The 23,185-nt window shown below is 42.0% G+C and overlaps 1 protein-coding gene across 1 annotated transcript in view; it reads right to left on the bottom strand.

Annotated features, from left to right (window-relative positions):
* Positions 1 to 799: 799 nt before the first annotated feature.
* ccar1 (cell division cycle and apoptosis regulator 1) overlaps positions 800 to 23,185 on the bottom strand; it is a 33,484-nt gene continuing 11,098 nt past the window's right edge. Inside the window, exons 3-26 of the mRNA XM_080017074.1 lie at positions 22,817 to 22,995; positions 22,601 to 22,735; positions 22,165 to 22,197; positions 21,495 to 21,691; positions 19,926 to 20,052; positions 17,637 to 17,753; positions 17,294 to 17,486; positions 14,554 to 14,698; positions 14,291 to 14,452; positions 13,666 to 13,891; positions 13,096 to 13,209; positions 12,544 to 12,710; positions 11,597 to 11,807; positions 10,098 to 10,181; positions 9,099 to 9,287; positions 8,535 to 8,729; positions 8,021 to 8,254; positions 7,815 to 7,938; positions 7,449 to 7,540; positions 6,267 to 6,413; positions 5,509 to 5,629; positions 5,015 to 5,197; positions 3,810 to 4,015; positions 800 to 1,933 (exon numbers count right to left, since the gene is read on the bottom strand). Coding sequence (XP_079873200.1) covers positions 1,868 to 1,933; positions 3,810 to 4,015; positions 5,015 to 5,197; positions 5,509 to 5,629; positions 6,267 to 6,413; positions 7,449 to 7,540; positions 7,815 to 7,938; positions 8,021 to 8,254; positions 8,535 to 8,729; positions 9,099 to 9,287; positions 10,098 to 10,181; positions 11,597 to 11,807; positions 12,544 to 12,710; positions 13,096 to 13,209; positions 13,666 to 13,891; positions 14,291 to 14,452; positions 14,554 to 14,698; positions 17,294 to 17,486; positions 17,637 to 17,753; positions 19,926 to 20,052; positions 21,495 to 21,691; positions 22,165 to 22,197; positions 22,601 to 22,735; positions 22,817 to 22,995 — 3,647 coding nt within the window. The 3' untranslated portion in view covers positions 800 to 1,867. The remainder of the gene's footprint in view (positions 1,934 to 3,809; positions 4,016 to 5,014; positions 5,198 to 5,508; positions 5,630 to 6,266; positions 6,414 to 7,448; positions 7,541 to 7,814; positions 7,939 to 8,020; positions 8,255 to 8,534; positions 8,730 to 9,098; positions 9,288 to 10,097; positions 10,182 to 11,596; positions 11,808 to 12,543; positions 12,711 to 13,095; positions 13,210 to 13,665; positions 13,892 to 14,290; positions 14,453 to 14,553; positions 14,699 to 17,293; positions 17,487 to 17,636; positions 17,754 to 19,925; positions 20,053 to 21,494; positions 21,692 to 22,164; positions 22,198 to 22,600; positions 22,736 to 22,816; positions 22,996 to 23,185) is intronic.

The following is a 23,185-nucleotide window of genomic DNA, read 5'->3' as shown; positions in this document are numbered from 1 at the left end:
TACGGTCGCATTATTCTGTAATTTCTCAGCCTGTCTGCCACACCCACTGCCTCCACCCCAAACACATGGATACTATTTCACATGAGTAGTACTAAGCTTTTTGTTTTGGGTTACATTACGTCATTCAGCAGACGCTTTTGTTCAAGGCCACTGATAAGTATATTTGTCATTTGTTGTCGAACAAACTGCGACTTCATCAGCAAAACCTTCAATAGGAACAAGCGGAAATGATGAGATCAAGGTTTTCTTCTGTTTTGTAATGTTAAAGTGGCAATCCCTGCGATTATTTTGTAAACTTCCCATATTTGTTACTGAACACATTTATGTCACTGCCACTTTGTAAGACACAGCTATTTGATGGACGTTGGCGGCGGAGTCCGCCACCCGCAACAAGTGAAGGGCAGCTGCGGTGAATATGGTGAAGCAGCGTCACTAGTTGTGGTTTGCAAACTGTCGATCAGGATGTAGTGTGATCCACCCAAAACAGACAATCTGATGGATTACCACTTAAATGACAGAGGTGAGGAGGCTTGGGAGGGGGAGAGCTTTTAGATTTACTGCTCGATCACGTTAGCAGAAAAAAAAGTATAATCACAGGACGGAGGCCTTTTTTTGGGATCCTATAATAAGTTCTGTTTGTCTACGAACACGTGTATGCACACTGGAAAGTTTGCACCTGATCTCTGCTGCCACCAGCTGGTGACTCATCCACACGACACTGTTTGTCAACTAATTTCTCACCAAGGAAGTGCTAGAAAATAAGTTGGAAATAAAAATAAGGACACATGGAGCCACAGTATAGTGTTAAACCAACCACTTTAATTATTCACAAGACATCCATGAAGTATATCGCCAATAGAAAAATAAAACGCCCCTTTCAGGGCTCAATTTCATGGAATTCTGGCTCTTTTCTGCAGCACTTCAAGACAAATGTACAGACTTCAGAAGTAGATGTCAAAATATTCATAATTTTTTCGTTTGTTTTTCGCAGCAGACTCCTTCAGCACAGGAGACATTCATTAAGCTTATTGTTTGGTTCACATGTACTTTCCCTCCCCCCCGCACACAGAAGAGGCTGGGAATTCTCCAAATCTAAGTGTGAACCACGCGGCCGTGAGAGCGGCAGTTCACGCTGTGGCCAAGAGGAGCCGTCGGAAAGAAGGTCCACAAGATGTGGAGGCTCAAAAAGAAGCCATGAGAGAACAGAGGCCTAATAGAAAAAAAAAGAAAAGCTACAAAATGAAGCGTGTGTTTATTGAACAGGCCGAAGAGGGGAAACTCAAGCACGTTTACAAAAGGAGTATCAAGTCGGGCTCTGTCCTACAATTAGCCATTAAAATTATGTTTCAATCCTTTTAAATATATTTACTTTTAATTCTCTTGCACATAAATAGTTAATTTTATTTAATTATTGCTAATCAGGAAAAAATAAGAAAAAGTACAACTTTTGCGTAGTGGCATAAATGTACATTGTGGTTCTTTGACAGCCAAAGCAATGAAGAAATGTACTCGCTAGCGAATGAGGTTTCCCACAAACTATGAAAATAAGCCTTTGGATGCTTCATTCGTCACAGATAACATTAGAATTTCCACTCTCTAAGTAAAAATATAAACTCAATAAATCACAAAACTACGTGTACTCCATGAGAAAACAAACAAACAAAAAATCATAAAGTCAAATAAACATAATTAATTGTCAAATCTATATAAACATTAATGGGAAACAAAGAAGCCTGAATAGAATTAGGAAAAAAAAATAAAGAAGAAAAACCAAAACCAGTCAAACTACTTTAGTGCGTATTTACAGGTGGCTCTGCAGGAAAAACAAAGTGAAAGTCACCGATTTAGATTCATTTCCTGGCTTCATTCAATCGTCAGCACCGTTGGTCTGACTGTGGTCGCCAGCTTCAGAGGACTGCTCCGCCTGGGGATCCTGACGAACACACACACACACACACACACACACACACACACACACACACACACACACACACACACACACACACACACACACACACACACACACACACACACACACACACACACACACACACACACACACACACACACACACACACAGAGAGAGAGAGAGAATAAATTCAGCTTGGAATCAGCATTATCACAGTTCTTGCACAGCTACAACGCTGGCAACGCCTAACTAACTTGATTTGGTCAAATGTTTTGTCTTGTAGCAACACATTTGCTAATTCCGGGGACAGCTTTTTATGGCGAATATGCAATAATTCAACACATTCTGTAATTAAAAGTCCAAACTGCTGTCAAAGTGCTTTGCTGTCACACTATACTAAACACACCGATCAGCTGCAACATTAAAATCAATAACAACACTAATATTGTGTAGCTCCCGCTCGAGCCGCCAAAACAGCTCTGACCCGTGGAAGCATCCAGACTCCACAAGACCTCTGAAAGTGTCCTGTGGTATCAGGTACCGAGACATAAGCAGCAGATCCTTTAAGTCCTGGAAGTTGTGAGGTGGGGCCTCCATGGATCGGGCTTGTTGTTCCAGCACATCCCACAGATGCTCGATCGGATCGACATCTGGGGAATTTGGAGGCCAAGTCAACACCTTGAACTCTCTGTCGTGTTCCTCAAACCATTCCTGAACAATGTTTGCAGTGTGGCAGGGCACATTATCCTGCTGAAAGAGGCCACTGCCATCAGGGAATACTGTTGCCATGAAGGGGTGTACAGTACTTGGTCTGGTGGTACGTGTCAAAGAAACATCCACATGAATGCCAGGACCCAAGGTTTCCCAGCAGAACATTGCCCAGAGCATCACACTGCCTCTGCGGCTTGACTTCTTCCCATAGGCGCCCATGACCCTGTCGCCAGTTCACCGGTTGTCCTTCCTTGGACCACTTTTGGTAGGTACTAACCACTGCATACCAGGAAGACCCCACATAACCTGCCGTTTTGGAGATGCTCTGACCAAGTCGTCTAGCCATCACAATTTGGCTAACCTTGTCAAAGTGGCTCAGATCCTTACTCTTGCCCATTTTTCCTGCTTCCAACACATCAACTTCAAGAACTGACTGTTCACTTGGTGCCTAATATATTCCTCCCCTTGACAAGCGCCATTGGAACAAGATGAGCAATGTTATTCACTTCACCCGATCCGGCTGATCGGTGTACACTATATAGAACCAAACAGATAACTGTACACAATAAAGATATATGGCAATATACACTAAACCGAATGATCAACAAATATAACCTAAGAATAACAAGAATAAAAGTAATACATTTTATCCAAAAATAGTCATCTCAAAATAAAATATACAGTCCTATACATATAGTACAAATACAATAACCCATGAAATAAACAGGCAAGCAGAAAGATGAACTCAAGATAGTAATTGTAATGTACAAACACACTCATGATGAAAGTTGTAATGCCTGTGATACGCAATAACAACTGAATTATGTAATAGGTTATTGTAATGTTATTTGTTATTAGGTTATTACAACATGCAGTGTTAGCACATAATGTGTTGTAGTAATAAAGTTGTAACATTTTTGGATCTTCAGAGACTGTTCCAGCCTCTCCCTGCTTGGTTATGATATTCCCATTACCAACAACGACTACTCCTCAAATATCTTAGCATTATCCACAATATTATATAGAACTCCAGACCTGATTCATTGTTATTGGACGAGCAATAAAAAGCTTTTCCGGGAAATGGAGGACAGCTTTAACCTTGGAACAGACGACCACTCCTGCCGATGTGACTTGAGCCCTTCACAAGCTATTACTGGTACGAGGGTGCTGCTGAGAAAAGCCCCGTCACCTTTTTGAGGACGGCCAGCAGGTCCTTGACCGTGGCCATGAGGGAGTCGGTGCTCTGGTGGATCTGCTCCTGGAAGCTGCTCTTCAGCTCCTCCGTGGCCTGGAGCGTCTTCTCCATCTGGCCCAGGCTGCTCTTCACCTCCTCCAGCTCCTTGGACAGAGCCTTGTTGGACTGCTCCAGCTGGGTCATCGCCTTGGCGTCATCGTCTAGAACGACACCGTGGGAGGTTCGATTAAGGATTCTGAGCCGTACTGAAAAGTCCATCCCACCCCCCACCCCAACCCCTCTTCTGTTGATGAGTCAACACTGCTAATCCAACCCAGGGATTGTGCTTTGTGATTGCTGTTCTTGGAAATGTGCCAGTCCACTTTCTGGCAAGAGTCCCATAGAGAGGGAGAGCCAGTTGAAATGAGACTGGGCTTCTATTTAGCAGAGCTCAAATTGAGCCAGATCACCGTCCCACAGGGACGACTGGCACAGAGTGTAGCCTGCAGCCCTCCAGACAACCATCACAGAGCAGATGCTTTTAGCTGAACCCAATAGACTTCTAAAGATGGCAGCACCAACAGGCATGCCCTCCCTCCCTCCCAAATGGTGACCTACCATGGTGTTCTTCATACCACTTTAGTTTTTTCCCCTCCTCAAATGTACCATATGTTCACTTTAAATCATTAGGTGCTGTCAATTATTAATTGCCAAAATGTCTGTAAAGCATTTTGTGCGGCACATCTTGTATGAAAGGTGCTATACAAATGAAGTATATTATCATAACTACATACTACAGGTGTGTGTTATCGTCCGACATAATTTAGGATGCAATTAAAAAGAGCCATGTCTTCCTTCCAGCACGTTGAGTTTATGGCGACGCTGCAGAGAAACCTGCCTCAGTGCAGAGTGCGACACGCCCTTCAGTGTGGCGTGCAAATGATAAATGGGATGCATCTATAAAGCGTTTTCAAGGCACTAAGGCCACTTTACACGCCTCACATTGAGTGTCAGCCCTGCAAGGTGACGACCAGCTTGTCTGGAGCTTTTGGGGGGTTTCGGTGTCTCGCTTAAGGACTCCTCCGCAAATTAGCCAGGAGGAACCGAGGATGGAAGCAGCCACCCTGCACCTGCCAGTTGACCGCTCCACCTTCGGAGCTACTGATTGTGTCTGTAAGTGGCATGGAGCGCTCTTTAGAAGTGGTCGGCTGTTATCGTACCCATTTTGGCTTCCTGCACGATGAACTTCTGCTCCACCTCCTCTCGTCCCTTCTCGCTTTTGTCCAGCTTCTGCATCATGCTGCCGATGTCCACCATGGCCCCGTTGTACACGATCAGACTTCCAGACTCGCTGCTTTCCGACTCGGGCCGAGCCGCTGGCAAGGGGAGAAGCCCCCTGTTACCTGAGGGGGAAAGAAGAATGTTTAGGATAAAGTACTTGATCTTTAATGGTAAACTAACATGTAGTTTGTGTGGTGCGCAACATTTTAAATGTACCATTTGGTGTAAATCTGCAAACCCCATTGCCCATTTCATGTTTCTTTCCCAGTTTTTTTTCTGTAATCTTAGTATTTTATTTGCGTACAGGAGTATAATACAGATAAATGTAGAATATGGAAGGACGGTCTGAGGAAGATATCTAATATATAAAGTGTGTGTCGTTTTAATTTAATCAACTAATCAGCATTTTGGAGTTGAGGGAAAGTGAGGTCACCGAGCAGGTTGTCGATCTGGGAGTCGCTGGAGGAGGGAATGGGCTCGTCCTTCCCCGTGTCCGTCAGTTTGCGGTAGTAACACGACTCTCTGACCACAGGCTTGTTTAGGAGTTTCTTCACCTGAAATAACAGGAGAAATAAAGATCGCATTGAGCTAAGTGTGACCTTTTAATAGTTCAAACGATTAGTAAAAAACCTTCAGAAATTGTAATATTCTAGATATATCAAGGCACTCAACCCAGATCAGTCTTTTGCTTTTTACATCGCCATACATTTCATAATGAACATGTTTATTTTTGTTTCTGGACCAAAATCTTTTTAACCGGGTCAACATTTATTTTTTTCCTACATTCTAAAATGTTTTATGATTTAAATAACTGGTTACTCCATAATAAGAAGCTCATTCGCGACACTGCTGTATGGTGGGCTTTCAGGCTTAAATAAAGACATAAGAGGCTAGCGTAAAATCTGTTTCCAGTTTAATTGCAGGGTTTTGTAAGAATCTTTATACATTCACCCCACCATGAGAAAACATCATTTGATTTGACCTTAAAAATCAGTTTAATTAAGCTTCATGAACCAGCCTCCACGCCTAAATACTAAAAGAATCGCAATACACATCAAATCGGCAGCTCGATATTGTTGTAATATTGATTAATATTACAAGGTCCGTACCAATTCAAATTCCTAAAATTCTAGATCCAAACACAGACAGGACAGGGAAAGAGAGTGTGTGTGTGTGTGTTTGTGTGTGTACCTGAGCACGAGACAGGTGGAGGCCCAGCGTGTACATGATCTCCTCGAGGTCTCTCTCCATCAGATAGCCACAGTGGCTTTGGTCAAAGTAAACAAACGCCATCAGCAGCTCCTTGTTGTAGGTGACCATCTGCTTCTTCTCCTTGTCCTGCGTGGACATGGGTCACTGTCAGGGCTCTTTATGGCCGAGCTATGAGATACATTTCAGTCCTGATCGGATTTTGCTCACACTGTGACTCTCCTTTTACACCTGGCATTAAAATGTGATCTGTATCTACATTTGTTATCTGGATAATATGTTATGTGCATGAATGTTTACTGCCCATTTTTTGTTTTGGTCTTATTGCCATCTTTTGTTGAGGTTTATTGTACATTCATCTTTGTTTCACTCTTTATTTCACAAGTTTTTGTATAGGACCCTATATTTCATTTTTGAATGTGACATTTTCATCTTTGTGGTCTTCTTCATTCTTAGCTTTTTTAAATTTCTGTTATCTTAGATTATCTGTTGTTAATCATTAGGTTTAGTGTATGTTGGCAGGTTTTTTAGTTAACCGTTGGGTTTATTGTATATTTTCCAAATCTTCCATATACTGCCTTTTTCTTTTTTCATGTATTTATTGTATTGCCCCATTATTATTTTTGTTTTGTTGTGTTGATGTGAGCTGCTGGGACATTGCATTTCTCCTCAGGATGACTATAGGACCTATATATCCATCTAATGACTATCACAGGCCTTTGCATTTACACCTGGTATTAATAAACGTGCCCAATATTTTGATTCTGTCGTATTGTGACGGGATCTCAGTATGCATCAGGTTGGTGGACTCCCCAATAAACATGGTGCTTCCTATGTGATCAGATTTGGTAGGTGTGTGGGCAGCCATCTGGGCACAATGTGGAGAGATGAACTAAAGGATAGGTCATCAAAAACACAGCCTATTGAACTTTGAACTATGCAGATACCCCAAGGTCGTGCTGGAGCTGTTCAGATGTACCTTTATTGGAAAGGACATAGGGAATGTTTTTTCTTTATTATTTTCATTGTTTACATTTATACTTCAATGTATGTCATTTTTTTAGTTCCTGTTTCCTTTTATTATTGTGTTTTATGTTATGCATGAAGCACTTTGTAACTTGTATAAATAAAGTCAATTACTAGCATTATTGAAAAAAACCCAACCTTATCCTTAGAGGACCTCTCCTTGGAGGTCTTCTGGCTGTCCTTGCGGTCATCTTTCCTGTCCCTGTCATTGGAGTCTTCATCGTCCTTATCTGAGCGAAGGTGAGGGTGATCCAAAAGAGTGACAACATGAACACAAGGTGATATCGCCATTACAACAGCTAAACCTTCTTTCGGGCCATGACGTTGTTTTCTCAGATTCAGGTCTCAGATTAGTGGAAAAGTTATCCATCATACGCTCAGCGTGGTGCATGTTTTTCATCACAGACCAAATGAGGGAATCCAGACCAAATAAAGGAATCCAGGAATCTTTGATATGCCAAGACATATTCTTATTAAAGATAATGAAAAAAAACAAGGTGCTACCATCATCTTCATCATCATCTGCATCTTCAGCCTCCAAGGGGTCGTATTCTTCGGCGTTCGCCGTGCTGCCCTCGTCCTCGTCTTCATCACGAGACTCTTCCTTCTTCAGAACTTTCTCGTCGTCCTGGTGTTGACAGGCAAAGCGACCGTGTTAGATTACAGCATCTCACAGCAAGCGTGGGACCAGTGAAGAAAAGATGCCCTACCTTCTTTTTTTCCTCCTCCTCTTTGGCCCTTTTCACCGCGGGTTCATCACTCTCGTCTTCTTTTTCCTTTTTTATCTCCCGCTTTTCCACATCCTTCTTCTCTGCCTCCTTTTTGGCCTTCTTCTCCTTTTCCTTCTTCTCCTCCTTGGCAGGGATTGCAGCCAGGGCTTTATAAATGCGGAAGCCGAAGTCTCTCTGCAGCATTTCGTTGAATAGCTCAGCAAACAGGGAAACCTAGAGACAAACAGAATAGATTTACATTTGGACCGATATTCTGATCCAAAAGGCAGCCCTTACTGTATGAATCGGCTGCTGTTGCCATGACTATGGCCAGTTTCTGTTTGACACTCTACTGGCTTCCAGCACACCTGCTAATTCCAATTTTCAGATTGATTCAGAACAACAAGTGGCATTTCCAGCCTCATTCACGCAAATGCTGTGAATAGAAATGCCATTGAGCCGATCACATATTAATCAATTGCATTGTTACAGATATTGCGGCTTGCCCTCTCACCTCAAAGGAGTGCTCCTTGTTGTCCTCCAGCCGGTAATCCAGCAGCACGCTCAGAGACATGACGCTGCAGTCAAACTTGCCATTCTTGGCTGCCCAGTTGGGGTGCACGAGGATGGTGGGTTCGTCTGGGAGGACGTAGCGTCTCTCTCTCCGCTGGCGCTCCAGCTCCTCCTGCCGCTTCCTCTCCTCCTCCTGCTTTTAGACGGACACGCAACCAGACAGGTTGACTTTCTAGGCCCATATCATGACGTTCAAAGACTGAAGGATGGATTCAACCATAAAATACACTCATAATATTGTCTGGCAGTTTTTCTATGTCAAACAGAGAAAGAAATGGCCCAAGTCATGCATTTTATTAGGGTTTTAGTTACTATTTTAGACTGTCACGTCTCCAAAAAGGAGATTTAACTTTTTTTAATGCTTAAACATTTTTCCCGGTTGCATTTAAGCACAGTGAGACCAACATTTTAATGTGCCTTGGAAGCCAGACTTTACTTAAAAAATGTCTCTAAAAGCTGCTATGAAATGCAGTATTACTCAGACACCGGTATGGACATTGTGTACCTCTTTATCTTCCTCGGTGCGTGGCGGCTCCTCCTCTTCTGCAGGTTTGATCTCTGGTTTCTCTGGCTCCTTGGCCTCCTCAACCTGCTCCTCCACCTTCAGCTGCTTGGTGAGGCGGGCGATCAGTTGTGACTTCAGCCCTTTGGAGCTCAGACAGCGACAGTCCAGCTCCTTACGCAAGTCGTTCACCTGGATGGAGAGGGACCAGTTAAAAACCATTTGGTCAGGACGTTTAAACTTTAAGGCTGAAGACAGAAGTCATTTTGGACGCCATCACCAAAGCAAATGTTTGGGGTGTTGTTTTTAAATGACAATTTCAATATTTTTTCTGAGAGGAAAATCCTGGATGTTTTCTTTAAGGTTTGGTACCCACTTCAAATGCAAGGTGAAATTAACTGACTTTTCTAAGACCAATTTCCAAAACTCTATGTCCAATGAACGATGTTATAAGGGCTGGGTATTGGACAGGATCTCACAAATTCTAAATGGATATTGATGACCGCTCATGATACGACTCTATATTGTTTTTTTGCATAACGTATATTTTATCGCGACTAACCTTTCAGTGTAGCATTCGACGTACAGTACAAAAATATTTCACACAACAAAGTCCAGTTAATAAATTAAATATTTTCATGGGTGCATAGCTTCCAAACAAAGTACAGATATTACAATTTTCTAATTGATTCAGCAGAATGGAATCGTAGTATTGATGTTTTTAACCCAGCCCTATATGTAATGCCCTATACATTTAACATTACACATACATTTACTTTTAATGGTCCAATTGACATATTTAACTTTTTATAATATAATTAATCAATTTTCCCATTGACTGGAACTTGGAATTTAATCCACAAATGAATGTTTGCTAAACCACACAAACTCCATCACAGATCTATTGTTCTATGGTTGTTTTTAAAGGTAACAATTGAAAAATGACAAGAATAAAATAAATAAAAATGGACAAAAAAAAAATTCCAGGCCCCTGGGCGTCACCTTCATCGACTTGGGATCGAGTTTGGTCCAGTGGGTGGGCATGGAAACCTCCTTGAACTCGTCTTCATCCTTCTCCTCTTCCTCCTTGGGGGGAAAAAGATGGAGATAAAGATGGACAGGGAGAAGGAAGAGATGGGACAACAGATGAGTCAGCACACACCTCGCTTAGCTTGTGAAACAAAGCTGATCCGTGCAAGAAGCAAGGTCACGTCTGTATCTCATAGACTGGTGCTAGTGAGCTCACAGCTGTGTTTAAATCCACTGCTACTGACGGATACACAGGGAAGCCCTCTAGCTCTTATACAAATAAAAAAATAAAAAATAAAACCAGAAAATAAAAACAAGGAAATGCTTCCCCCACCCCAGCGGCCAATCAATGCAGTTCTGTGGAACACAAAAAAGGCAAAAATCAATGACAGGTACTTCCAAAAGGTGTGTGTGGGTCCATCAGGTGAACTCAAGCTGGTCTCCAAACGGAGTGTGAATGGTGGGCGGGCCTAGCATGGTCTGACTGGGGCGTTTTTTGGTTTTTATACAATTAGAAGCATCTGTCCAACCAACTGCCCTGCAAAAACCAAACTCTACATAAAGCCCAAATCAAAGAGTATAGAATCCCAAAACAAGTACAGACAAGAAACACGACTTGGGGGGGGGGGGGGGGGGGGGGAACGCGGGTTCTCTTTTTCAAATTCAGAGAATATCAAATTGATGTGAAAGATCCTCTAAAAAGCACACAGAACTAGATCAAAAACATTTATGGAGACGCAACTGACTCTACAGATTCCAGCACAGCGTCAACAATCATCAGTGAAATCGCACCGATTCAGCACGAAGGAAAAGAAATCCAATGGAAATCAAGATGTATTTGATTAATTAATTTTCCCTCCGTAAAAATCACAATTTCACGTTCGCAATAATTAATGCAAATTCATAAAATCTGCAATGCAATGTTTCTGCAAAATCGCTGAGACAGAGCCTATGTCACCAGCAAAATGCAGAATACATATCATATTGGCAGTAGTTTGAGAATATATTTTTTGGCAATTCGCGCAATTTTCAAACTTTCAAAATTCTTGTGGAATTTCTGGTCGCAAAAATCACGAAAGAAATTTGTGAAATCACAGAAGGACTGAATAACGCCCAATTTAACACCAGGATTAACTGGGAGACCCAGATTGCAGCCCATTCATGTTCCATTCAAAAAGCTGGAAGCTGTTTGATCAGCAGAGTCTTTGTCATGGAGCCTAGTCTCTCTGCTGCCACTGTGTGTGAGGGGAGGTAGGGGTGCAGATAAAGGGATGGAGGAAAAGGAGAATAGTGGAGGTATGGGCAGAAGGGAGCCTGGTGGTCTGGTGGTACAGTAATCTGCCTGTGATGGTGTCTAGGGGTGTGTTTGGATAAGGTTTTAAAGTGTGTCTGGGAGTTTTTGTTTGTTGTGTAAGTCCTGTGCCTTCCTGTGAGAAGCGGAAATGAGAAGAGAGGGATTAGCGGTTCAGTGCCTGTTCTCCATCCGCCTCCTTTCGCTCGGCCGACAGCTTCTCAGCCAGCTGCTCCCGGAGTCGCCGCGACAGCCCCTCCCACTCTGAGCGGGTGGGAAGACAATGCCAAACATCCGGCAGAAACAAAACCACTGTCTCCACATGTGCAGGGACTGTCCGCCCCTTGTGAGTCTCCTCCGGCCGGTGATAGCGAATCTCTGCAAAGCGATACCTGTCGCAAAGGAAGAAGGCGCATTGGAAAGAAACATTCTCGTCAGGACACAAAAAAAAGGACAAGCCTTGCTAGGGCGAGCCTTCTACTCCCAAATAGAGCTAGCCTCTCCCCCCTCCCCAGTATCAGCATACGGACCAGTCTGCAGCTCTCCAACAGATGTCACAGTTTACAGCAGCCATTTTGAGAAAGTTGACAAGACAATTACAAAGAAAACGTAACGAGCCACCCCCACCCTTCAGCCAATTAGGTCTGTATTCTGTGTTTAACCTTTACGCCCCCCACCCCAGCAACACAGGGGTTGTGAAAAAAGAGACAGAATCAAACAGGAGACAGTGAGAGTTAAATATGTAAGATATTTAACGTGAGACCATAGAAACGTCAAACAAAAAGGAAAATAATGGCAGCGTCTTCCGGTCCGGGCGACGGCTCATCTGGCCACAGAATCGAGGCATTCGTTCTTTCGTCACAACCACATGTGTTTATAATACAAGGCAGGATGACAAACATACAAAAGCCAAAAGGGGCCATTGAACAAAAGAAATTGAAGTGGCAAATTAAAAACACAGAATAATAATTGAAAAAAAAAAATAATACATACATATAAAAATTTATTGCTGTAATGGGCATGCAGCATTTTGCAGAAAATGGGCTATTAGCTCCAAAGAGGCCATCCATTTAAACAGTAACAGAAATTCAGTTAATCAATTTGGTAAGGAGACGGAATGGTACTTACCACTGAGTGCACAGACTCAGGTCTATGCCTGTGAGCGCCCTGCAACAGCGTATGGCTGTCTTAATTAGCACCGAGGGATCCTTCTCAGGGTCAACTCCATCCAGCGAGGGAGACCAGTGACCGCCAATGGCCATGGCCTCGTCTTTACCCCTCATCCCCACCAAAAACTGAAAGAAAGAGCACGAGAGACGGATGGATATAACGGGAAAAGAATGGGGTCAAAAACGAACGGGAAATGGTTGGACAAGTGGAAAGGATGGACAAGGAGCAGAGAGAGAGAGAGAGAGAGAGAGAGAACGAGCGAGAGAGAGAGAGAGAGAGAACGAGTGAGAGATGGATCGAGCGATCTGGTCAGGAGCAAGGCTGAGAGAAACTCCTCGAGTGCTTTAGGTGAGAGCAAACACCAGATGGGTTTCTGTCGTACACAGTGAGAATGCAATGGAATGTTTTAGTCAGCACACACGTTTTTTCCTGGCCACACATTTTTTGGGTCATCCCCACCACCTCAAGTCACCAAGAAGAGAGGGAAAAAAGAAACAAGCTAAAACTAACCTTAATGAGCCTCGCCGGGTGCTGGAAGCCGTCTCGGACCTCCTGAGTGTCCTCTGCCAGAGCGCAGGACTTGTGGTAGAGCTCCTCTAAACTGGGGTTCGCCAGCAGCATCACCTGGAGTGCACAGGACGAGACGAACATCAGCACCAGTGGACAGCTTCCTTCACAAAATCCATTTAGATTCTGAATCTAAACTGGCGCTAGGGATGTTAACAATTAATCGACTATAGATGAATTGCTAATAACAATTTTATCGATTAAGATTTTGTTTTATTGATGAGAACTGAACAATCTGCGGTCTTTTTGTAATTGTATTAATGGGAGTCTTAGGGGCACAGGGAGCGTCGAGGAAAAAAAAAAAAAAAGGAGCAAGGGAGAAGTACGACGCCAAAACGAAACAAGCAATATGTTGCTATGGTGATGACTCCTATAAAGTATATTTGACAAAATTATTTTATGTCTGTTATTATATATAAGAATTGTAGTTATGTTTATTAATTGCATTAGCGTCTCGTTGTCCATATCTGCACCAGTCTTGATCTGCAGCGTAACATCGGATATATATCTCACCTTGGCACTGTAGGTGTGGTTGGCATCGGGTGGGTCCAAAACAGCCGTGTTCTTGACGAGAGGATCCACCTCCTTGTGCAGGATGTGGAAATTGCAGTAGTTCCCAAACTGGAAGGGTCGTGTCAGAGGGAAGGCGTCAACCCAGGTGAAGACAGCGTTGAAGAAGTCACTGGGGATATACAGGCTCTGGTAGCGCCGCCTCAGCTCCATCATGTCGCAGTTGGAGCTGAAGACAAAAAATACATTTTAAATCAAGCCATACTAGCATCTCTGTTTTTAAAGGTGCTATATAAATAAAGCTATTATTATTATACTATTGAGAATGCAAAGATAGTATGTTTGAAACCATAGTATGCATCAAACCAAACCAATAAATTTTTGTAACTTTTCTTATTATCAGCTGAAGCCTGAACACATTTGTCATATTCCTGTTGAAGGTGCTCCTACAAGTGCTTTATCATGTTTGTTGTGTAAAAAGGTTTCGATCGCTTTTGTAGGATGTAAGTCGTGGATGAAAGTTTAATTAAAATAATAAAAATCTATATAATTAATATTATTAAAGGGCATGTGAAAACAGCATTAAAAACACCCCAGCCAAAAATCAGTCCATGGCTGATGTACCCACCCATCCAGGCTGAACTTAGAGAACTGTACGGTGTAGCGGGGGGTCATCCTGCGAGGCCGCCGGGGGGAGCGGTCGCGCCTCGGAGAGCGATCTCTGGAGCGTTTGCGTACGGGCGAGCGCTCTCGTGATCGCCGGCGATCTCGGTCCCGGTCCCTCTCACGGCTAGAGGAAGCAGCAGAGCGACACAGATGTAGATGTCTAAAAATTGAAACAAGCTCCAGACCTTTGAAACTATGGATATTTCCAGAGCGCTTCTTCCCGACCTCCGTTCTTCTTTAGTCCTGAGGATGAGCTCCGGCCCGCGGTCATTGCGGTTGGGGAATCGTGGGGGGATTTCCATACGTCGGACAGGTTGCGGCTGAGGCATCATTCTGACTGGTGTCTGGAGCAGACCCCCAGGAAACACATCTAGACACACAACAGGGATACAGGAAACCCCCTCGGTCACCATGACAATACAGACTTCAGTTTATTAGCACTCCAAAAAATAAAATAAAGTAAAATAATAATATTAAAATACTACTACTATCATACTACTACTAATAATAATAATAATAATAGTAAAATATATAGGCAGCATGCAGTAATACACAGGGTCCACTTTAGTCATGTAAGGTACAATAAGTTTGAGTACAAGTTTGAGGTTCCGTAATCCGAGGTTCCTGAATCTGCGCCGTGATTATATGCGGGGACGTTTGGAGCGGAAAATCACGGATTCTTTCTTAAATTGCTCTCCATTTGAGGGGATGGGGGCCAAGCCTGGCTCAGGTTGAGAGGAGGGTGAGTTCAAGTTCAAATTGACATTTGAGGAAGACTTGACACGTCAGCTCTGGGGGCCTCATCCGCGCTCCCCGGCCGGAGAGCACAGCGGCCGGGGAGAGAGTGGAGGTAGCACCGGCATTCCTGTACAATGTCACATGGTTGTTTTTCTGCTCCGTACGATTTGCTGTACAGTTCGATGCAAACAGGATTTATTATTATTATGGATATTTATTTACAAAAAGAGCAAAAGAGAAAATATCATTGGAACAGCTCCACCGAAGTCAAGCAGACACCTACACACATGCAGTTTGTAACCAGTACAGAGCGATAGAATCCTCACCACGCATCTCACACGATGCAAATGGATGTTTTTAGCCATAACCTGCAAATATATAACCAATTGGATTATGAGGTCACAAAGCGTCTCATTCAATAAACTCATCTCTCTCCAACAGCCAACCGGAAGTTTTAGAACCATGGCTTGTCGGCGATGCCCGCTTGGCTACTTCCGGTCAAATTTAATTGGTTTTCACTAATTCCTGCTCAGAATGTCAATCGATATGGATGAAACATGAACCAAGAGATGTCTGTGACCTCCCGGTTCTAACGAGACCTCAACCATGTCCATCGGTACAGCAGTTGTTATATTCCAGAAACTTTTAAACACCTGCGGGCTGGACCCCTAGTTATTAGCAGTTAGTATGAACACTTTTAGCTTTTAATATGTGCAATTAAAAGACGGTAAATCAATTAAACTGTAGAATTGTGAGATAACAAGACTAAGATAAATGAATTTCAGTTCCAAATATTTTAGTAATTGTCAAAGAAATATTTTGTTGCATGTATTATTTTAATTCAAGATTTTAATGACCATCTTGTCAAACTACTTTATTTGTAGTCTTCTGAAAGACCAGTTGTGCCAGCTAGACAAGCTAAAAATCATTAATTGAATGTGTTTAAAAATCACTGGTGAAAGAAGTACATAGATCTTTTACATAAACAGGGCTCAACACTAACTTTTAAAAGCGGTTAGCAACCAGGCATCAGCTTTTGGTTATCGAAATTGAAAATATGGTTGCCATTTTTAGCCAGATTATAGTTTGAGTAATTAACATACTATGTAGTTATGTCCGCTTAAAAATTAAAATGTCACATAAAAGAACGAATTAACAGATTTATAACAGTAACTGAACGACTTCTTGGTAGTTTGTCTTTTATCAGATACTTTACAGAATTTGAATCTTGAGAGGGGAAGAAACAAGTCAAGACAGACAAGAGCTGTGACAACACTAACTCCTCCAGTCACACTTAGCTTGTCTCTGTCTCTCTTACACCTACATATATAGTATATGCTCACCACACAGACAATAACAAACTCAACAGTCGTGTTCGTCCCCTCATCATTTAAAAGTAGCTCTCCACCAGATGAAGTCTGAGCCATTATTAATGCCGCCTGTCTACAAAGATAATAATTGGTTATTGTATTGTAACGGCTAAATGTTGACAGACTTGACCAAATTGACGAGAAAAAAAAAGAAAACTAAAGACGTTTCTTGTACATTTTTATTTTAGTTAGTATTGTAAGTACACAATATCATTTCAGTTAGGTTTCGTTTTTTTCTGACTAATTTTAACTAAAATGTTTTTTTTCTCACCTAATTTCAGCTTTTAGTTAAATGTACAGGGATGCAAACACATGGTGAAACAAGGTCTGAAATATATTATTGTGGTAGACAAGGGATTTTCGAGTTCCCCTGAACGCATCACTTCCCACACACATCACAGTTTTCCGAGCTTGTGGACCACAGCATTGCTCCCTGCTTTCAAGTGCTTTCAACCAGAGACTAGAGCTGTGTCCACGTCTGAGTTTTAACGTAATATCAGAGAACGAGTCCATTAGTTAATCAATCGTGGCTGGTGTCATTCTCTCGGACGGACCAAAAATAAAAAAAAAATGCTAAATAGGGTCCACATTCAGGTGAAAAAAGTGACATTCGCCGAAAAGCGAGTTGTTTGCATCCCTGACTGTAATAATCTTGCTCTACTGCCGTCTACTGTCATTGACTCTTCGGTTGACAGCACTGTCAGCAGCACTGGGAATATATAACTCAACTATGAGCCAGACATACACACACTGCTGAGGGCGACCGGGCAACCGCTTTACTTCGAATTCAGTGGCTGCTTAACGCTACATAAGTAAAGCCATGTCACTATATAGAGGGTCCCTATGGAGCCCCTTACCTTTGGGTGGAGGCTGTGGCAGCAGCGGCTGAGGGGGGCTTTGGAGCAGTGGGGCCAGGGAGGCGACAGAGAGTTGGGGCTGGAGCAGGGAGGGTGGGGGGCCCTGGGTTGGCACACTGAAGGTGGTGGGAGGAGGTAGGGACTGCATCATGGTGGGGGCCGGCTTCATCATGTTAGGAGGCTGGGGCTGGTTCTGCTCACAGAGAGGAAGAGAAGACCAGATCATAAACCAAATCACAGACTCTGACCTCATAATTTCTTGTGCCAGAAACTTCAGTTTGAAAACAACTTCAGTCCTCACAAACATTCAATAAGAAAGAGAGAAGCGGGCCTTGAGGGTTACATTTTGCCTGTTGTCAGTGACTGAGTGCATGTCGGAGTAGCGCAGCTGCATCCCCGGCTCGCTGTAAAAGCTGCTCATCTGTGGAGAAGCTTGAGGTAAAGGCTGAGGCTGTTGATGCTGTGAGGGACGGAGAGAACACCAGTCAATCAGTGCGTTTCCATGGACATGAATAAGCCGATCACAATGAGGTTAGTGCAATATTATGAATATTACAACAGTCCCCTGGATTATTTTAATAGAGATAAACTCGAAATCGGTCCAAGCACAACCCGATGCACAGACCTGGATTTCTCCTCCATCATTCCATTTATCATGGCGTTTAAACAACTTAACCTGTTAAGCCTGACAGACCCACCCACCCACCAGCTTGCGAGACCTCGTCCATGTTTGACGAGGTCTCGCAAGCTTAGTTTTTAAGCTGAGTTAAGCTTTAGGTATTAGCGGAAACTAGATTTCCAGACAAATCTGTAGCTGTAAACCATGTTTTGCTAGCTCTCTGAGAAGCAGGCGTAACATAGCTCCAAAGTCGGCAATCTTTTTTGGCAAAACTAAATGTGCATGGCTATGAATACTAAAACGGGTCCCTTGAGCCCTGACATCCAGCTATCTGAATGAAATTGAGCTCATTACAACCCCTATCGTCTCACCTTTCCAGCCAAGCCTGAAATATGTCAGCTACATAGGGTGCATGCAGTGAAAATATGTTATTTTTGCCATTTAGTCAGTTACAATTTCAATGTGATGACAGCGGTTTTTTTTTACTTGACCTTACTGTATAAAATTTCCCATTGTGACCTCTAGGATGATCACAGCCTCATGAAACCCAGAATGTAGGCACATAGGCCATTCATAAAATGTATGGGATGTCCAGGTCGTTGAAGAAAAGTGGGTTTTTCTGAGCCATTTTGAGAAAATAGTGCTCGTCATCCTATCGTCAAAATCGCATAAATCTCCAATTTTTAGAAGTTATTGTTACTGCATCACAGCATTACATTTTCGAAAGTGTTTTTCAAGGTCATGAGGTCTTGACGTGGCCTTTCTGGGGGGTTTGACCCTCCACCCCCCACCCATTCTCGAGTGGTCAAAATGTCTAGAAAGTGTAATTAAAGTGTAGAACTGTGTAATTAATGGTATCAACGTACAATTTGGTGCAGCAGCTAATCACACATACTTGAGCATGGGAATGGACATCATAAGGCATGAGTATAATGTTTAAAGCCCCTATACACTCGAAATTAATTAATAATTACAAAATTAATAATTTCATCAGGTGCAATAAAAATCGAATGTTTATTACCTAAAAGGTAATAAACATATGATCTGCAGACTCAAACTGCGTATGCGCCAGAAAACCCAGCGCTTCTGCTGCATAGAGTTGACCTGAAAAGTTGTTTGAGTTGAGTTGTTTGGGCAGATAGCCTGGCAACCGCTGATAAACACGTGCACTTTTGGATGGAAAATTAGAGCGTTTTTACATTGAATTTGATGAGGGAGATAAATATAGTGAGATATTTGGATGGGCGCAAGACTGAAAATGGGGATATATTGAAGAAAGTGTCCGAGAGGATCATAGACAGAGGTTAACACTTAAATTGGAAAAGCATAATCCTTAACTGAATGTGTAAATTTACAAAAATAATAGGGCTTGGCAATATATCGTCATAAAGTCAATGGATATCAAAATATGGTGATATAGTTTGATGTTGTCTTTAAGGCTGCATAGCAGTACAGTAATCACATTTTCTGAACTTCATATACCGTTCTGGCTGTTCTGATCAATGCCTCTACCTGCTTGTTCATCATATCCACATAACTAATGATTGTTTCTCAAATATTTCTTGTGTGTAAATATTGTATCAAAGGACAAGTAGTCACCCCCAGAATATTATCAAATCGATAGTGAGGTATTCATAAAAAAATATACAGTATATACATTGTGATGTTTGATTTGTTAACATCGCCCTACCCTAACAGGTAAGCGACCATACTAAGTTATTGTCACACTGCAAATCCAAACTGTTGGAGAAATTGGCATGACAGTTTGTGGATGGAAGGCAGTTTCTGTCCAATTCAGTTCAAAAAATAATTAAAAACAAAAACCTTAACACATTCAGACATTTTAAACTGGAAAGTTAGCAGGTAAGAGGAGTGAGGTTGATGAGATCCCTCCAGATTTTCAATATGAAAAGACAATAGAAAATAACAATACAAACAATACAAACAATACAAACAATATAAAATAAAAACATGTTCATTCTTGTGAACATGAATTTAACCCCAGGTTCTCACCGACTGGTTGGCTAACTGAGGTAAGGTCTGGATGCGCTGGGCGTTCCACTTGAATGGCATGTTGGGGTTGTAAACGGCCTCCACCAGGACCCTGTCACCCACCTGAGGAGTCTTCCCCTTCACAGCGCTGACAGAACACCAAAAAATAGTCATATTTCTCACAATACATCAAGACATCGGACATACATTCATATTCTTCCCTACTCGTCAAATTCACTAGTAATGCATACATGTGGCAGATAACCACAACTCAATATCCTCCTCAGGTAATAGCTTTTTAAAGCCTGGTTCATGCATTTGCAAAGATGCATGTAAACTATCTACAGAGCTACGCAGCCAAGGGTGTTATGGTTAACCGCAGAGGAGCACACCTCCTGAATCTCAACAACGTGTTGCACGTTCCTGTGAGTCAAACATGCTGATTGGTTGAAACATCACAACTTCCTGTCGGTAGTTGGGTTTGAGAGGGAAAATAAAATGAGCCGATAGGGCCTTGCAAATGAGGTTCGAACACGGATTTACATTTGCATATCCGTATTTTTTTCAAGTTCTAAACTTTTCAAATAAAATTAGGAAAAAACAACAACAAAAAACTAATTTCTTCTATGTTTTCTGTACATTGTTGTTAACTGAATGGAACACTACCCCCCCAGTGGACACTTAACGTTAAACACAAAACTCGTCTCTGAACAACACCCCTGCTTACGTGCAGGCGGCAAAACATAATCCATCTCAACAGATATATTTAAGAATATAAATAAATACAATTTGAGGCTTTTTAAGCCATGACCTCATTCTTAAAAAAAATAAAATAAAAATGTGCAATTTGCAAATATACCATTCTGTTCCTTATTGTTGAAACATACTAATATCGATATAATATAACCATATTTATATTTAATTTCTTAGATGTTTTTATTATGTTAGCTTTCTATCAATCCTATTATCATTATTTTCATTACTGGTGTTATACTGGTGTTACACTGTTCATACTGTAATGAGATAGTTAGCACATAACAATTAACATTATAATTTATAATTGTATACCTATATACCATAACAGTCATTTATGCAGTGCATAGTATAGTATCACATAAATTTGCATATTTGTAAATCTTAAATATCTGACATTCCTGTTTTGTGTCTTTGACTATATCTGACATTTAATTTTAATTGTACATATTTTAATTAATTCTCTTTTTTTCGGGCTGTTAAGGTTTTCATATTTTTTAATGCTTATTGTCTGTACTGGAGTGTACCAAACCTCACCAGAAGAAATTCCTTATATATGTAAATATTCCTGGCTAGGTAAAACAGACTCCCACCAAACTAAAACCCAAAAATATTTTCCTTCCTTCTCTCTGAAATAATCTCAGAGTACACAAGTTATATGTATGTAACTATGAGATGTTTATGTAAAACATTCAGGGACACCACAAAACTATCTAACAATCGCTAACAATCAGTTTGTTTTATTTTCTAACAATCAAACTATATAACAATCATTGATAATTGATTGATAGTTTGCATCCAAGCAAGGCGGAGCACGTGGTCTTTACTCTCTTTTACCTCAGCTGAAAGAAGACATCCTCGTCCACAAAGCCAAACGTGTCGTGCAGCTTGTTGACGACGCCGGTGAAGACGCGCTGCTTCTGGGGTTGCGCCTGCTGCTGGTGGCTGGAGCGCGGCGTCGGGTACGACACCGTGATCTGGGCCGTCTGCTGCGGGTTCGACAGGCCCAGACTGGTGGGCAGGCCCACGGGTGACTGTGGAGAGACATGTCTCAAATTAGGTCCGTCTTTTTTATTTTCTTTATTTTAGATGTGAAGGCCTTGGCCATACATTTAAAATGAAGGGGTAATTAGTGGGAACAACAAAATAAGTTGAATAAGATCAGTAAAACTTCAAAGCGATGCACGGCCTGATCTAAAAATGTAAAAAGTTTTCCAGTAGAGTTAACATGCTAATCCCAAAACCCAGGAGAGCCCAAATATTTTTTCCCCACATCACCACAAAGAAAGTTGCGTACATTAAAAAAACTTTAACCTTAAACTCCACCAAAATTATATTCCCTTTTTCAAGGTCACACCCCTTTATAAAATACATCAGATCAATATGAGAAATATGAAATAATTTACTCTAAATGTATTCATTAATTCATAGAGAATTTTTTTAATAATTTCCCACAGCGAGTTGTAAGTAAAAAAATGCCAAAATAAGGTGAGTTGATGCTCGTTACCTGTGAGAGCAGTGCCTGCTGCGGCTGTGGCAGCTGTGAAGGGAGAAGGATCATTAAGGATCTACAGATACCAGACAGCGTACAAGCACTCATTCTCAAATACTTAACGATACCAAGTGATGATATCAATTCTGACATTTCAGTTATGACAGTTGTGGGATCACTGTGTTTATTACCCTGAGAAATAGCCTTAAAGAGTAACTTCAACCCCTGGTTTGAGCTTCATTTCACTGCTCAAGTTTGAAAAAATGCCAAAAAGTGGGAGAGGAGGGGGTGTGACTCACGTTCCCAAAAGTTTGAAAATGAGCGTAGTTACACAGTCCCTGCTCAGTCAATGCAGGGCGGTTCGTAGGGATTGAAAAATAAGAAAAGTTTACATCACTAAACATTTTTTGTTGTCCTAAATAATTTTAGCCGCAGTGGGCATGTGTTTCACCTGATGAGGAACGTTGTACAGCTGTTGAGGAGGCTGCTGTGGAGGAGGCTGCTGCTGCTGCTGCTGCTGCTGCTGCTGCTGTTGCTGTTGTTGCTGCTGCTGCTGATACTGCTGGAGAGCCGTATTGATCTGAGACTAAAAGTACAGTACGGAACATGAGGAGGCTTTTCACCACACAGCACCACAAGTGACCTAGTGAATCAATAGGTCGCTGACCTGTTGCAACGCTGCGGCGGCGGCAGCTGCTGCAGCCTGCTGCTGCAGGGCTGCGTTCTGCTGGGAGAGCTGGTAGTTAGCAGCAGACTGGTTGCTGAGAGAGGCTGCGGCCAAGGCCGACTGTTGGGTGTACATGGAGGGAGACGCGCCCAGGAGGGACGGCTGCTGCACTCCCAGCGCTGCAGAGTCAAAGGAGAAGAAAGCATCGTGTTGAGGAGAAAGGGGCGATAGATTAAACTGATCTGAGATTTATTATTCAATAATATAATGTCTTATAATATAAATTACTTTAATAGTACATACAGTATATGTGTTTTTATTTTATTTTTTTACAATGTTAAGCATCTTTTGTTTCTCATCTCTCTGCAC

Source organism: Zeus faber (genome assembly GCF_960531495.2).
Source record: "Zeus faber genome assembly, chromosome: 16".
In the NCBI taxonomy this organism is placed as follows: Eukaryota; Metazoa; Chordata; class Actinopteri; order Zeiformes; family Zeidae; genus Zeus; species Zeus faber.
Note: the sequence above shows the minus strand (reverse complement) of the source record. Positions and strands in the feature narration are given on the sequence as shown.